The sequence below is a fragment of the Durio zibethinus genome, unplaced genomic scaffold (assembly GCF_047325235.1).
Source record: "Durio zibethinus cultivar Kanyao isolate XHJ-2024 unplaced genomic scaffold, ASM4732523v1 HiC_scaffold_271, whole genome shotgun sequence".
NCBI classification, from domain to species: Eukaryota; Viridiplantae; Streptophyta; class Magnoliopsida; order Malvales; family Malvaceae; genus Durio; species Durio zibethinus.
This window is the reverse complement of record NW_028322894.1, coordinates 1-17,500: the sequence shown is the minus strand read 5'-3', so window position 1 is coordinate 17,500 and position 17,500 is coordinate 1. Positions and strand designations below refer to the sequence as shown.

The 17,500-nt window shown below is 31.2% G+C and overlaps 1 protein-coding gene across 1 annotated transcript; it reads right to left on the bottom strand.

Moving 5' to 3' along the window:
* Positions 1 to 8,766: 8,766 nt before the first annotated feature.
* Positions 8,767 to 13,415, bottom strand: LOC149509002 (NAD(P)H-quinone oxidoreductase subunit H, chloroplastic). Its single transcript, XM_089757787.1, has 2 exons — positions 11,264 to 13,415; positions 8,767 to 10,143 (listed from the first exon to the last, which is right to left on the bottom strand). The coding sequence occupies exon 1, from the start codon at positions 12,997 to 12,999 to the stop codon at positions 11,818 to 11,820; it is 1,182 nt and encodes a 393-aa protein (XP_089613913.1). The 5' UTR covers positions 13,000 to 13,415; the 3' UTR covers positions 8,767 to 10,143; positions 11,264 to 11,817.
* Positions 13,416 to 17,500: the final 4,085 nt, after the last annotated feature.

Sequence of the window (17,500 nt, the reverse complement as noted above, 5' to 3'; positions counted from 1 at the left end):
AATCCTCAAAATCATTTGAATTTTGATGTAAAAGATTTATAGATGGAGTTAATAATTTGGATAATATATCCAAATGTATTCCTTCTTGATTAAAAGGAATTGCTATGGCTCCAACAAAAAAAGTAAATAGAACCAGTATAAGCATAGGAAATAACATAGTATTATCCGATTCATGAGGATAAGAAAAAGCCTTCTTGTAGCCAAAATTCGTAATAGTAATAAGAGCCCCTTTTTTTACATTACCACCAATTCTATATGGCTTCTCATTATTATTCATTGTTAATAAATTATTCATTGTTAATAAAGGGGATAAAGGAAAATTTCTGTTAATCATTGTTTGCTCTTCTTTTTTACCCCATAGTTTTATTGAATAGAAGGAGCTACCTTTTTTGCCACTATAATTTTGAAAATTAATGTTTAAATGTCCTTCAAAAGTAAGTAAATAGATCCGAAACATATAAAATGCTGTTAATCCGGCCGTGGACCAAGCTATTATTGCAAAAATCGGTGAATACAACCAACTGTCACTAAGAATTTCATCTTTGGACCAAAAACAAGCAAGGGGTGGAATACCACAAAGAGAAAGTGTACCCACTAAAAAAGCAATTTGTGTAATTGGCACATGCTTTCTTAAACCGCCCATAAAAACCATATTCTGGCTTTTATCTGGAGAATATCCAACAATAGCTTCCATGGAATGAATAATGGATCCGGATCCTAAAAACAACAATGCCTTCGAATAAGCATGAGTAATCAAATGAAATAAAGCGGCTCGATAAGACCCCATACCTAGAGCTACCATCATATAACCCAGTTGGGACATTGTAGAATAGGCTAAACCCCTCTTAATATCTTTTTGAGCAAGAGCTAAAGTAGCCCCTAATAATACTGTTATTATACCTATCAAAGATATTAGATTCATTATGTAAGGTATAACTATGAAAAGAGGAAGAAGGCGGGCTACAAGAAAAATTCCCGCTGCTACCATAGTGGCAGCATGTATAAGAGCCGAAATAGGAGTAGGCCCCTCCATGGCATCAGGTAACCATACATGAAGGGGAAACTGCGCAGATTTAGCAACTGCGCCGGCAAATAATAAAGAGGCACATAAAGTAACAAATAAAAAATGAACCTCATTATTATAAATCACGTTATTAAATATTTCGAACAAATCTTGAAATTCGAAACTTCCCGTTATCCAATAAAAACCTAAGATTCCTAATAATAAACCAAAATCGCCTATCCGATTAGTTACAAACGCTTTTTGACAAGCGTTTGCCGCAACAGGTCGTGTGAACCAAAACCCTATTAATAGATAAGAACACATTCCAACCAATTCCCAAAAAATATAAATTTGTATCAAATTAGAACTAGTAACTAATCCCAACATTGAAGTATTGAATAAACTCATATAAGCAAAAAATCTCAAATATCCTTGATCATGAGACATATAATTGTCACTATAAATAAGAACAAAAATTCCAACAGTAGTGATTAATATTGACATAATAGAGGTAAGTGAATCAATAAAGTAGCCAAACTCGAAAGAAAAATCATTATTGATGGTCCAAGACCATCCATATTGATAGATAGAACTTCTATTTATTTGCTGAATAGACAGATCGACCGAAAAAATCATAACTATACTTAACAATAAAATATTGGGAAAAGCCCACATACGACGAAGATTTTTTGTTGCCGTCGGAAAAAGTAGGAGTCCCATTCCTATTAAAATAGGAATTGGAAGTGGCACAAAAGGTATGATCCATGAATATTGATATGTATGCTCCATAAAAACTTTTTTCTTATTCTTTCTTAATTAATCGTTTCTGATTCACCGGCTCTTATCTCTTTTGATGGAAAGGGAGCAATAATACAATCAAGATATTACAAAGTTAACTGGAATTTTCTATTATTAATCTTTTAATCTTTCTCAAATATTTCAAAAATATTCAAATTTCGAAGTTAGAAGTAATCAAATGATATCACCGAGTTACTAATGGAAAAAAAAAATATTCTTTTTTTTTTTCAAAATTATGTATCCTTTAACAGATTAATTACGAGTCTCATTCGAATTTGATTGAAAATGAAAATTGGGCATACTCTCTCTTCGAGCTTGACCAATTACCAATTAATAGAAAAAAATTCAAGTTTGTTTTTTATTAGGTAAATAAAATGGTTTTTTTACATTTTTTTGTTTTGATGTATTTTTCGTGTATAAATGGAGATGTATAAATTATAAATGTAGGACGACAAAAAAAATAGGCAGAGATAGAGAAGGAAAGACTCTTTTTTACGTTTTTTTGATTTCATCAATTCAATTTATATATCATAATAGATCCTAATCTATCCTATAGATTTGAATGGAGATATAAAAAAGAAAGGTACCAATAAATTAAATACAAATTCTTCTTTTTTTCTGGATAGTGTATGGAATATAAATAAAAAAAGGTTATATCATATTTTTTTTTTTTTTTTTTTCTAGAATAGAAGCATTTTATGTTATTTTCCCATCTCTATTTAGTTCTTATGAAATTTATATAGTAGTATATAGATAATTATAATCTAGAAAATCTATTAATCTAGAAAATCTATAGGAATAGATAAATAATGACATAAAGACACCGATCATTTTGTTTTAAAAATAGATGTCTTTGACATCCAACTATAGCACTAAATAACCTTTTTTTTGAATGGCAGTTCCAAAAAAACGTACTTCTACATCAAAAAAGCGTATTCGAAAAAATGTTTGGAAAAAGAAAGGATATTGGGCGGCGTTGAAAGCTTTTTCATTATCGAGATCTATTTTTACGGGTAATTCAAAAAGTTTTTTTGTACGACAAATAATTTTTTTTTAATCTGAATTGGTTTAACTCGAATAAGATACAAAGGTTTTCTTTTTTGAATATCTTTTTTTTTTTCATTTCCGGGATGGGGATTCTCATTTTCCCCATCGCCCCATTTGGTATCTTAGTGTTATAATAATTTGTTATTTTTATAATATTCAATTTCAATTTATAATAATAAATAATTAAATAATTAAATAATAAAAATTTGTATATTTATACTATAGCTATATCGGAGCACATATATATAAGAGCTTTAACTGGGTTGTTGAAACTAATCCATTAAGTTTCAATTTTGTAACTTTATGAATCATTATTTCTCTGAATTACTATATATCCTTCCCTTGCTTTCAACCCAATTGAGAAAACTCCCTTTATAATTTAGTGGATATACAAATAATGTATCAATTTAAAATGATCTAAAAAAATTCTATGTTTGTATAAGAAGATGAATCAAGACATATTTTTAGAATTCGAAATTCGAAATACTTTTTTGAAGTATGGTACAATTATGACAGGAATCGAAACGCTTTTTATATAACGTAACGTGTACAACCCAATATCTAGTTGGTTTGATAAATCCTTAAAACGCAAAATCCTAACGATTAATACAAAGCTATGCAAATTACATAAATCTTTTGAAATCATTGGATGTGGTGCTGAAATTGTGATCTCTAAAAATAATATTTTTTCATTCATTTATTCATTCAATTGATAAGCATTTTTTTTTTTATAGATTCATAAAAATCATATAAAAGAATGAGAGATGAATCATTAAAAAATTAAAATGATAAAGAACATTTTTTTGTTGAATTCTATCTATGAATTGAAGTTACAACTAGTTAGTTTAGTTACAATAGAGGAGTTCTCTTTTAGGAAAACACAAACTATAAAATCTCTGTTGAAATAATTAAATATTAAATTAAATATTAAATAAAAAAAAGGATAATTAAATAAAACGATAAATAATAAAGATTCTTTTTGAACCTTCAAATTGCTATTTAAACGAGTTTTTATTCATCAATTTAAATTAAATGCTTCTTTTACATTTTACATTGAATTGACCCCTTCACCTTCAATCTCGACGATTGAATAAAAAATGGCTTATTATGATTTCGAGCAAGCCGCTATGGTGAAATCGGTAGACACGCTGCTCTTAGGAAGCAGTGCTAGAGCATCTCGGTTCGAGTCCGAGTAGCGGCATAGTATCTTCTAAAAGAGATAGAATAAGTCCTATAATGAATTTAATTCCTGATTTCCATTCCATAAAATCTAGAAACCCTCGCTTTTTTCAGAATTCTTATGATTTTTTCAACTTTAGAGCATATATTAACTCATATATCCTTTTCGGTCGTTTCAATTGTAATTACAATTCATTTTTTAACCTTATTCTTATTAGTCGATGAAGTCGTAGGACTATATGATTCATCAGAAAAGGGCATGATAGTTACCTTTTTCTGTATAACAGGATTATTAGTCACTCGTTGGATTTATTCAGGACATTTCCCATTAAGTGATTTATATGAATCATTAATCTTTCTTTCATGGGGTTTCTCCCTTATTCATATGGTTTACTATTTTAAAAAGCGTAAAAATGATTTAAGCGCAATAACCGCACCAAGTGTTATTTTTACCCAAGGCTTTGCCACTTCGGGTCTTTTAACCAAAATGCATCAATCCGCAATATTAGCGCCTGCTCTCCAATCCCAGTGGTTAATGATGCACGTAAGTATGATGGTATTAGGCTATGCAGCTCTTTTATGTGGATCATTATTATCAGTAGCTCTTCTAGTCATTACATTTCGAAAAGCCATAAAAATTATTGGTAAAAACAATAATTTATTAAATCAGTCATTTTCGTTTGGCGAAATCCAATACATGAATGAAAGAAGCAATGTTTTATTAAACACTTATTTTCTTTCTTCTAAAAATTTTTACAGGTATCAATTGACTCAACAATTGGATCGTTGGAGTTATCGTATTATTAGTCTCGGGTTTATCTTTTTAACCATAGGAATTCTTTCGGGAGCCGTATGGGCTAATGAGGCGTGGGGATCATATTGGAATTGGGACCCAAAGGAAACTTGGGCATTTATTACTTGGACCGTATTCGCGATTTATTTACATACCCGAACAAATAAAAATTTGGAAGGTGTAAATTCCGCACTTGTGGCTTCTATGGGATTTCTTATAATTTGGATATGCTATTTTGGGGTCAATCTATTAGGAATAGGTTTACATAGTTATGGTTCATTTACATTAACATCTAATTGAATTGAATAAAAAGGCTAAGCCTAACAAATACTAAGATAGGACAGCGTATATATAAGAAAACTTATTGTAAGCTGTCAAGAACCTTTTGAATCACTCCACTACTTGATTCAAAAGGTTCTAACAAAAGCCAAAGATGTCTGATTAAAATTCAATTTAATTCTTTTACCTTTTTTTACTTAACTTAAACTTAAGAGAAGAAAAAAGACTTCTTTTTTTTTTTTCACTGTACAACGAACAATTTTAAAAATCATAGGATTACTTTTTGATTTTTTGTTTTATTCATCAAAACTATCTATAAAAATAATTATATAGAATAGTTTCGACCTTCTCACCTGATAATGAGAGGACAAAATCCGGATAAATACCAATACCTATTACTGGTAGAAAGATAGAGATCGAAACAAATAACTCTCGTGGTCCAGAATCAAAAAAATAAGAACTTTGAGCATTAAATAGCTTGTATCCATAGAACATTTGACGTGACATAGATAATGAATAAATAGGAGTTAATATCATTCCAATTGACATTACGAAAGTAATTAGTATTTTTGGCATTAAAAAATATTTTTGGCTGGTAATTATTCCAAAAAAGACTATCAACTCTGCAACAAAACCACTCATGCCCGGTAATGCAAGAGAAGCCATCGATAAGATACTGAACATCGTAAATATTTTTGGAATCGGAATAGCCATTCCACCCATTTCGTCGAGATAAAAAAGACGCATTCTATCATAACTCGTTCCTGCCAAGAAAAAAAGTGCAGCACCGATAAATCCATGAGATATTATTTGTAAAATAGCTCCGTTGAGTCCCGTATCAGTTATAGAGCCAATTCCTATAATTATGAAACCCATATGAGATACGGAGGAATAGGCTATTCTTTTTTTTAAATTCCGTTGACCAAGAGATGTTGAAGCTGCATAAATTATTTGCATTGTACCCACTATTATCAACCAGGGAGAAAATATGGAATGAGCGTGGGGTAATAATTCCATATTGATGCGAACTAATCCATACGCTCCCATTTTTAATAAAATTCCGGCTAGAAGCATACAAGTACTGTAATGTGCCTCCCCATGGGTGTCTGGTAACCACGTATGTAAGGGTATAATCGGCGATTTGACAGCAAAAGCAATAAGAAATCCAATATAGAATATGATTTCCAGTGCGACAGGATACGATTGATTAGCTAATGTTTCAAAATTTAATGTTGGTTCATTAGAACCGTATAAACCGATACCCAAAACTCCTATTAATAAAAAAATGGAACCCCCCGCAGTGTACAAAATAAATTTTGTAGCCGAGTACAGACGTTTCTTTCCCCCCCACATGGATAGAAGTAGATAAACGGGAATTAATTCGAACTCCCACATGATGAAAAAAAGTAAAAGGTCTCGAGAAGAAAATGATCCTATTTGACCACTGTACATTGCTAGCATCAAGAAATGGAATAATCGCGAATCTCGAGTAACTGGCCAAGCCGCCAAAGTAGCTAAAGTAGTGATAAATCCTGTCAGTAAAATGGGCCCTATAGAAAGTCCATCTATTCCCAATCTCCAGTAAAAATCAAAAAAATTTATCCATTTATAATCTTCCTCCAGCTGGATTAATGGATCGTCCAATCGGAAATGATAACAAAATGCATAGGTTGTTAGAAGGAGTTCAAATATGCATATACACATAGTATACCACTTAATTAGCTTATTTCCTCTATGAGGAAGAAAGAAAATTAAAGAACCTGCAGATATTGGTAAAACTACAATTATTGTTAACCAAGGAAAATAATTCGTGGTAAAGACAAGATGCACTTGGACCAGAAAAACCCGTGCTCAAAAAAGATTTTTTTTGAGCACGGGTTTTTTCAGTAAAAAAAAAATAAAATGGATTCAAAATGTATTCAAGTGGGGTTTTCGGGAACGTATCAATAAGCTAGACCCATACTTCGAGTTGTTTCATGCCATAAATAAACTCGAACGCTCAAGAAATCTGTTGGACAAGCGGATTCACATCTCTTACAACCAACACAGTCTTCTGTTCTTGGAGCGGAAGCAATTTGCTTAGCTTTACATCCATCCCAAGGTATCATTTCTAACACATCGGTGGGGCAGGCTCGGACACATTGAGTACACCCTATACATGTATCATAAATTTTTACTGAATGTGACATGGGATCTATAATTTTTTGAACATCATAAAATTTCAATCTAGTAAACTTGTAAATGAATCATTATAGTTAAACACCAGATGAATCAACGATTTACCAGAAATTTTCTAATCAATTTCCTTCGGGATCAACTCATAAGAAAGGACCAAGATACTTTGATTTCTTACGTTTTCGAAAACATGATGTAGATTCCAACATATTGGACATGCTAATTCAAATTGGTGAATCTTATAATTTAATATTATTAATATTACTTATTCAACAAAGTTGATTGATTGATACGCGTTGATTTTCTGTTACGATAAATTGAGGAAACAATAGCTGATCCAATAGCTGCTTCAGCGGCTGCAATAGCTATAACAAAAATTGATAAAATATTTCCTTTTAATTGCCGACTATCAAAAAAATCAGAAAATGTTACAAAATTTATATTAACCGCATTCAGTATAAGTTCAAGACACATAAGGGCCCGAACCATATTTCGACTCGTGATCAATCCATAAATACCGATAGAAAATAAATAGGCACTCAAAACAAGTATATGTTCGAGCATCATTGACCAACTCCTTATCAATTTCGATTCATTTTAATATGAACAATAATTCAACGGATTTGATTGACTAGAATAGAATATAACAAAAAGAATATATTGGAAATATCTCGAATAAACGAATTTCTATTTTATATTTTATACACGAACAAGAATTCAAGGAAAATAGATGCGATAAGACAGAAAAAAGTTTAATTTGGATTGCTTGCTATTCCTAGTTAGAAAGATTTATTACTGACGAGCCACAGCAATTGCACCTATCAAAGCAACTAAAAGAATTAGTGAAATGAATTCAAATGGAAGAAAAAAATCTGTTGCTAAATGAATTCCAATTTGTTGACTATTACTTATCAAATCTTGTTCTATAATTTGGTTTGATCTTGTAGTCCAAATAATCCCGTACCATGATGTATCTAATATAGTAGTAATTAGCGAAACAAGAATACTTGTACAAATCAACGAAGTAAGGCCATTCCCAATGGTCCACAGATTAAAATTTTTATAATATTCTGAACCATTCATGAACATCACAGCAAATAGGATTAAAACATTTATGGCTCCCACATAAATAAGAAGCTGGGCAGCAGCTACAAAATGAGAATTTGAGAGAATATAGAATAAGGATATACAAACAAGAACCAATCCCAATGAAAAGGCAGAAAAAATTGGATTGGTAAGTAATACCACTCCCAGGCCCCCTAATATAAGACCCGATCCCAGAAAAACTAAAAGAAAATCGTGTATTGGTCCAGGCAAATCCATTATATGTAAAATAAGAGATAAATAAATCGAAATGCTTTTCATGATCTTATTGACCCGACCAGGAATTTTTTTTTTATGATACGTTCCTAATTGAATAAAATCCTAATCTATTAGGTGTGAATTGATCTAAGTACAATTATTGTTTCGTTTTTAATTCTTTTTTTTTGTTCGGTTCGAAAGGGTATTTTGTTTTTTGAAACTATATATTTCGAAATAATTACGAATATATTAATAGATTTTCAAGAAAAATGAATTCGAAATTCTTATCAACCAGTTAATTTGTAATTGAATTTTTATTTATTGACCAAACAAAGAGTAAAGGCCTCATTCTTTTAAGTCAAACCAAATATTCTTTTAACTTAAACCAAAACGGAACCTTAAAAGAATTGGAAATTTCTCTTTAATAGAATAGGAGGTTTACTTACTCAGTTTTTCTTTGAGGCGAATTCAAAATTGTTCGAATTGTATAATCGTCAATTACTGACATTGGTAAACGGCCCAAAGCAATTTGATTATAATTCAATTCGTGACGGTCGTAAGTAGAAAGTTCATATTCTTCAGTCATTGATAAACAATTTGTTGGACAATACTCAACGCAGTTACCACAAAATATACAAATTCCGAAATCAATACTGTAATTAAGCAATCGTTTTTTTCTAATATCCGTTTCAAATTTCCAATCAACAACAGGCAGATCTATAGGGCATACACGAACACATACTTCACAAGCAATGCATTTATCAAATTCAAAATGGATTCGCCCACGGAAACGCTCTGATGCGATTAATTTTTCATAAGGGTATTGAATAGTTACAGGTAAACGATTTGCGTGGGATAAGGTAATCATGAAACCTTGACCAATGTACCTTGCTGCTCGGACTGTTTGGTGGCCATAATTCATGAACCCAGTTACCATAGGGAACATATCGTGAATATCTATGAATAATTTTATGTTTGTTTCTTTCTCTTGTTTGAACCAAGTCATGAATCTCGTATTCTTTTTTTCTTTACAGTGAAAGAAGTTGGAAAGAAGTTGTTAATAATAGATTACCGAGAGAAATGGGTAAAAGAAATTTCCATCCAAGATTTAATAATTGGTCCATTCTTAACCTAGGTAAAGTCCATCTTGTTGCGATAGAAATAAACAAAAACAAATAAGTTTTAGCTAATGTAATAAAGATACCAATTGTCGTTCCAAAGATTCCATTCATTTTATTTATTTCAAATAGCTCAGGGACGAATACGTACGGAATGGAAATATTCCAACCCCCCAAGTAAAGAACTGTTACAAATAAGGAAGAAAGTAATAGATTTAGATAGGAAGCAACATAAAATAAACCAAATTTGATACCCGAATATTCGGTTTGATACCCTGCTACTAATTCTTCCTCGGCTTCTGGTAAATCAAAAGGTAATCTCTCACATTCTGCTAGAGAAGAAATTAGAAAAACGATAAACCCTATTGGCTGACGCCACAAATTCCATCCCCAAACCCCATATTTTGATTGCGCCTCAACTATATCAACTGTACTTGAGCTGTTAGATAATTATAGTCGATGATAACATCACTGTTCCCATCGCTAGTCCAAAACCGTACATGAGGTTTTCAACTCATACGGCTCCTCGTGGGTCACAAATAAATTTAAGGACCGAATCAGTATTATTTCTCTTCGTATGGTTGTAGAATAGATAGAGAAAAAATGGATTGGAAGGTCCAAAATTATACCAATGGAATTCTGTCTGCTATATTATGAAGAATAAAAAAAGTGCTTCTGAATTGATCTCGCCCGTTACTAATTTCAATTTTTATTTGTTGAGTAATAACTTAAGCCTTCAATAAAATACTTCTTGTAGAAATATCAATAGATATTTCAACCCATTGTTTTCGATTACGAAAAAAATTAAATATTACATTAGCTCATAAATCATGACACAGATTATATCTCTCTATATATATGAAAGAAAGAATAAAAAAAAAAAAAATATTTATTTTTTATTCTTTCTTTTTCGTTCCTATTCTTCTTTCTGATCTGAGAAAATTACGAATGGGGGCTTAAACTAAAAAATAGTAAAGGATTATTTCGTTCCTGATAGTCATTACTTTAATCGGTGGATAGGAGCATACTCTGGACCGGAATCGTGGGTAGTACTGCCTACTCATTTCTACTAATTTAAAGCCCCAATTAGTATTCTTTTTATGTTATCCAGAAATATCCTTTTTATATAATTTACATAATCTCCATTACTAATCCTTTGTGTATTTTGGTGTTCCTAACCATCCACTCATTTTTTTGTTCAATCCCCCGTTTGGTTTGGCAATACATGTATGGGAATCTATACAAAGGATAGCCAAAACTCTATACGGTTGATCTTTTGAGCCCGCTTCAAGCTAGATTGACTAATCAACCCGTCTTGGGGTAAAGACTTCTTCCACTTATGTTTTCTTCCACTTAACTCTTGTACATAGGAAATGAGATTAAATTTTTTTTTGTTTAATTTACTGCGAATTTATAAGCTGCTTTCTTTCACTCATATATAACTATCTAATTTAGTTTATCAACCTGAAGGATAATAAAATAACGAAGATATCTATTCAATCCATTCAGCTTATTTTATAGAACGAAAGGAATAGGGAAAAGAAAAGTTTATATTTCAACGAATCGCACGTAGAGATATTGATAAAACACATAGAGTTAATGGTATTTCATAACTAATCGATTGAGCAGCAGCTCGCAGACCACCTAAAAAGGAATATTTATTATTTGATCCGTATCCTGACATAAGAAGTCCAACAGGAGCAATACTTGAAATGGCAATCCATAAAAAAATACCGATATTGAGATCGGCTAAAATAAGGCGAGAGCTAAAAGGAATTACTGAAAAACTTAGTAAAATGGATATGACTGCTATAGACGGTCCAATACGGAATAAACGAGTATTTCCTCTAGATGGAAGAATATTCTCTTTGAAAAGCAGTTTTGTTCCATCTGCTAGAGCTTGAAGAATTCCCAAAGGGCCGGCGTATTCAGGCCCAATACGTTGTTGTATTCCTGCAGATATTTCTCTTTCTAACCATACAATTACTAGTACACCTATTGTGATTCCCAATACAAGAGTCAAAATAGGGACAAACATCCATATGATCCCATAGACCTCTTTTAAGGATTCCAATCTGTAAAAGGAATTGATATCTTCTACTTCTGTTGTATAAATTATCATTTCAACGATCAACTTCTCCCATAATGATATCTATGCTACCTAGTATCGTCATAATATCAGCCAATTTCATTCTTTTAACTAACTGAGGAAGAATTTGCAAATTGATAAAACCCGGCGGGCGAATTTTCCATCTCCAAGGAAAACCACTTTGATCTCCTATCAGAAAAATTCCTAATTCTCCCTTTGGGGCTTCCATTCTCGCATAAAGTTCTTGTCTCGGTAATTCAAATGTAGGAGAAGGTTTTTTACTAATGAATCGATATTCAAAATCATTCCATTCTGGATCCCTTTCTCGATCAAAACATCGGATTTCTAAATTCTCATAGGGACCCCCCGGAATTCCTTCCAGGGCCTGTTGAATTATTTTTATGGATTCCGTCATTTCACTGATTCGGACTAAATAACGAGCTAATGAATCTCCTTCTTTTTGCCACTGGATTTCCCAATCAAATTCGTCGTAACACTCATAATGATCAACTTTACGAAGATCCCATTTGATTCCAGAGGCTCGTAGCATTGGGCCGGATAGACCCCAATTTATTGCTTCTTCTCCACCAATAACCCCTACCCCTTCAACTCGTTCTAAAAAAATAGGATTTCGCGTAATAAGTTTTTGATATTCAACAATTCCTGTTAAAAAATAATCACAGAAATCCAAACATTTATCTATCCAGCCATAGGGTAGATCGGCCGCTACTCCTCCGATACGAAAATAATTATGCATCATTCTCATACCGGTGGCAGCTTCGAATAGATCATATACTAATTCTCTTTCTCTGAAAATATAGAAAAAGGGGGTCTGTGCACCAATATCGGCCATAAAAGGTCCAAGCCATAATAGATGAGAAGCTATACGACTCAACTCCAACATAATTACTCTGATATAGCTGGCTCTTTTAGGGACTTGAATATTGCCCAATTGTTCTGGTCCATTTACGGTTATTGCTTCCGTGAACATAGTGGCTAAATAATCCCAACGTGTTACATAAGGCAAATATTGTATAATTGTTCGGTTTTCCGCAATTTTTTCCATTCCTCTGTGTAAATAACCTAATATTGGTTCACAGTCAACAACATCTTCACCATCTAGAGTAACGATGAGACGAAGAACACCGTGCATTGATGGGTGGTGAGGTCCCATATTGACTATCATAAGGTCTTTTTCTGTAGCTGATAGATTCATAAGTTTTTCCTCGATTCATTCTTACATGAATTGTTGAAAACGAAAAGAAGTACATCAAAATGAAAAATATAATAAATCGACTAATTCAATCAAATTAACGATTTTTTGATTCCCGAATATCCAACTCACTAATTAATTCTTTATAACGTATGTTATTTTTCTTTGATAAATAAGACAGAAGCCGTTGACGTTTTCCTAGAATTTTACGTAGACCTCTCTGAGATAAATAGTCTTTTTTGTGCAATTCCAAATGTGAAGTAAGTCTTCGTATCTTATTGGTGAAACTGACTATTTGAAATTCAACGGACCCCTTGTTTTCTTCTTTTTTTTCTTGAAAAATAACTGAGATGAATGAATTTTTTACCATAAAACAAAAATTTCTCTCCCCCTTTTTTTGAATGTGAATTTTACTGATCAGTAATAATAATAATACCATTCATTTTAATATGCACAATGATTTTAAGTTCGTTATGAACTTTATAATTTTTTCAAATAAAATTAATCAATCCGGTTTTCAATCATAATATATGGAAAAATGTACCATTGACGAATTTTCAAACGCGGATACATATGTATCCTTACCATACTGAAACGACTGCCATTATTACTATTAAACCAATAGCGATTCATACAAGCTAAATCTTCTAATCGATAATTGGGCCAAAGAAAGAACTTTAATTTAATTAGTTTCTTTTTATCACTATCAAGATGTTTGTTTTTATTCAAAACTTGACCACAGTTTTTTACATTATTTAAAAATACTGGATTTCTATGCATACCATTTTTATCCCTTGAATTGAAAGAAATTCGAATTCGCAATTCTCTCCGGTGGTTAGGGGATAAAATATTTTCAGGAATAAACAAATCATAATGATTTTTGTCTTTATTTTCAGTCATTTTTTGATGTCTTGCAATGGATTCATCAAAATTATTTTTTTCAATATAGTTTTTTTTTTTGCGTCTTTTTTTTTTTTTGCGTCTTTGATTAATTTCATGTTTATTTTTATGAACCAATGAAATACTTATAGTTTGATATAGAATAAATTGTCCATCAATTTCTACATACCGGCGAATTGGTTCGATAATCAATACTCCTTTTTTGAGTAGGTATTGATAAGTTAAAAGTAACTTATCCGCCGAATCCATCAAAATATCCAGATTCGTTCCTCCTCTTCTAACAGAGTATAGAAAAGTTTCATTCATATTTATCAGGCCAAGAATGAAAGAATATGCTTTGATATTTTTGATTATTTTTTCATCGAAAGAATCAGCATCCCATCCGAATTGAAAATACAAATACTTTTGTAGGAATAAACGAGCTTCTCTCTTGCTCTCGTCTTCCTTTCTATGTTTTTTTGATTTACCAGAATCTTCTTCAACATCTTTTTCTTGATTGTCTGATTTACCTTTTTCTTGATCTGATTTACCTTTTTCTTGATTGGATGATTTACCTTTTTCTTGATTGGATGATTTACCTTTTTCTTGATTGTATGATTTACCTTTTTCTTGATTGGATGATTTACCATAATCTTCTTCAACATCTTTTTCTTGATTGTATGATTTACCTTTTTCTTGATTGGATGATTTACCATAATCTTCTTCAACATCTTTTTCTTGATTGTATGATTTACCTTTTTCTTCATTGTATGATTTACCATAATCTTCTTCAACATCTTTTTCTTGATTGTATGATTTACCTTTTTCTTCATTGTATGATTTACCATAATCTTCTTCAACATCTTTTTCTTGATTGTATGATTTACCTTTTTCTTGATTGGATGATTTACCTTTTTCTTGATTGGATGATTTACCATAATCTTCTTCAACATCTTTTTCTTGATTGTATGATTTACCTTTTTCTTGATTGGATGATTTACCTTTTTCTTGATTGGATGATTTACCATAATCTTCTTCAACATCTTTTTCTTGATTTGAGAGAACGGATCTAAATTTTCTTTTTTTTTTTGCATCTGATACAAGATCCTCTTTTTTTCCATTAAAATTAAAATTGAAAAGAAGTAGTTTTATTGGTATGATCCATGGTTCAACCTTATATGCATTATATAGTAGCACAAATTCTGGGAAGAACCAAAGTTCCAGATTCGATATTTGATAATTATTAAAATTATTAATCACAGTCTTAATATTTTTCTTACTCTTGGTACTGGTTTTCTTACTCTTGGTACTGGTCTTCTTACTCTTGGTACTGGTATCGACCCAGGACTCAATATCGGTCTTATTTCTAAGACAAAAATTAAGAATTCTCCAATTAAAAAATTTTCTATGCGAAAATTTCCCCGTTTTCCCCGTTTTCCCCGTTAGATAATTATGGATAGGAATATCCCCCAATATATCAAAAAATTTTCGTTTATCCATGTTGTAATTATAAGGAATCTCTTCCCTCTTATTTACTTGTAATGGTGATCCATAAGTATATGAGTCCCTCATATCTTGATATATAATAAATATATATGATAATAAATTATATCTATAGTGTTTTTTAAAATTATCTTTTTTATATTTTTGTTCTTGATTCCGTTTTTGTTCTTGATTCAGTTTATATTCTTGATTCAGTAATGAATTCGCTTGAAAATCATTTTTTTTTTCGTAATGTATTAATCTTTCTTTTTCATCTGAATCCCATTTTGTTAAATCTTTATTTTGAGCCATATAGTGTTGATTGACTCTATTTCGCCATTGTTCTGGTACTAATCTAAGCCATATACTCTGAACTAAATCGTATTGATAATCGTATTGATAATGACTCCTTAACCAGTTTTTCCATTCCTTTATTCCAGAGATTTTTTGTCTTAACCCATAATGATGTTTTAATTGGGAATGAGATATTCCTTGTTCTTCAAAATAATCTTTTATTTCATTTTTAAGAAAAAGAGATGTTCCGTGATATTGAAGGATAGGTTTGAATTTAATAACTTGGGTTTGTGATAATTTGTAAAATACATATGCTTGTGAGAGGGAGGATAAGTCACAAAAAGCTTTTGCATTTTGATTTCTAATATTCGAAAGTGAGTTTTTTATATTTTTTATAGTTGAAATAAAATGAATACTTTATTTGGTTTATTAATTCTTTCTTGATTTGCTTCATTATTGTAAATGAATTATCAATCATTTTTTTTGTTGATTCAAGAAAAAGTTGTGGATTGGGTCTTGGAATATTAATGATATATTTAATGATATAGAAAAATATCTATGTATATCTTTTGAATAAAAAGTTTTATAACAATAGAATTTACGGATTAATCGAATATTTCTTCTTTTAATATTTTCCAAAATTTTTTTGATGATTCTAATTTTGTCTTTTATAATTTTTTCTATTTGATTTTTGATTGTGTTTGTTCTCTCAGTCAATCTTTTTATCTTTTTTTCTGTTAATGAATAATTTGTCCGCTCCATAGATTGAATTTGAAGGGATGATTCGTCAATCATCTTATTACTGATTATCGAATCTTTTAGTTTCGCCTAAATCTTTTTTAGTTTCGCCCAATTCTTCTCTCAACTCCAAAACTGATTTCTTTTGAAAGTTTTTTTATTATTCCCTTTACAATGGAATTTTTGTTTCTCCTGAGACTTTTCGAAACAATTTTTTCCTTTTTTAAAATTTTCCATTTTTCACTTTTTTTTTTCTAGTTCGTTAAAAATAGGCTGAAAAAACGAAGGCCGTCTTCGAGGAGGACCGCAAGGTAAGTCACTTTCCAGTCCACAAGCTGTTAAAAAGCAAAATCATTCTTTTAACTTTTTTTCATTGGATCTTTATGCTTTTTTCATTGATCTTTATGCTTTTTTTCATTGGATCTTTATGAGAGGGTTTCAGTTTAGATCCGCGCCAAGGTTTCAGGCGAAAAGGATATAGGATCTTGATCTGGATACCTTCTGATAACCAATTTTTTGGAAAGTCTTTTGTGTGAGAATTGAAGACCATTATAAGTGCATTTAACATGTATTTCTCGCTTCCAACCCTTGAAATCCGTGGACCACTCAGGAATTTGAAATAATAATATACGGACAATGTTTTTAGCTATTATCAATGAAGGTAATAGAATATATTTTCTAAAAATCGATTGGGCTATTAACATGATGCCCCTTGGTCCTGGACCAAAAAAGACGATATCCCACCCTGCTGCGTCCAGCAGGAAGTCATCTGCCTCTGACTCTTGTCTTCTTTTTCTTTCTCTTTTTTGTCTCCTTTTTGTAGCTCCTTCTATGCTTTCTCTTCTTTTTTCTTCCTCTTTGTCTCTTTCTTGTATCTTTTCTATGCTTTCCCTATCTCTTCGTCTTCTTCTCTTATGTCCTCCTCATTTTCTGTATAATCAGAAATTTGTGATTCTTTGTTTTTCCATATCCAATTTCGAGATATTAGTTTTATCAGCCAAGAAATATCAGAATACAAAGATCTGAACACTCTGAAGAAGAGGCTGTCTACTCTGTCAAAAAGTGGGGAATGCACATTTGATTGAAACAGTTCCCCATTAATTATTTTACG

Coding starts and splice junctions, on each gene's coding strand:
- LOC149509002 (XM_089757787.1), bottom strand. CDS start 12,999: ATGAATCTATCAGCTACAGAAAAAGACCTTATGATAGTCAATATGGGA.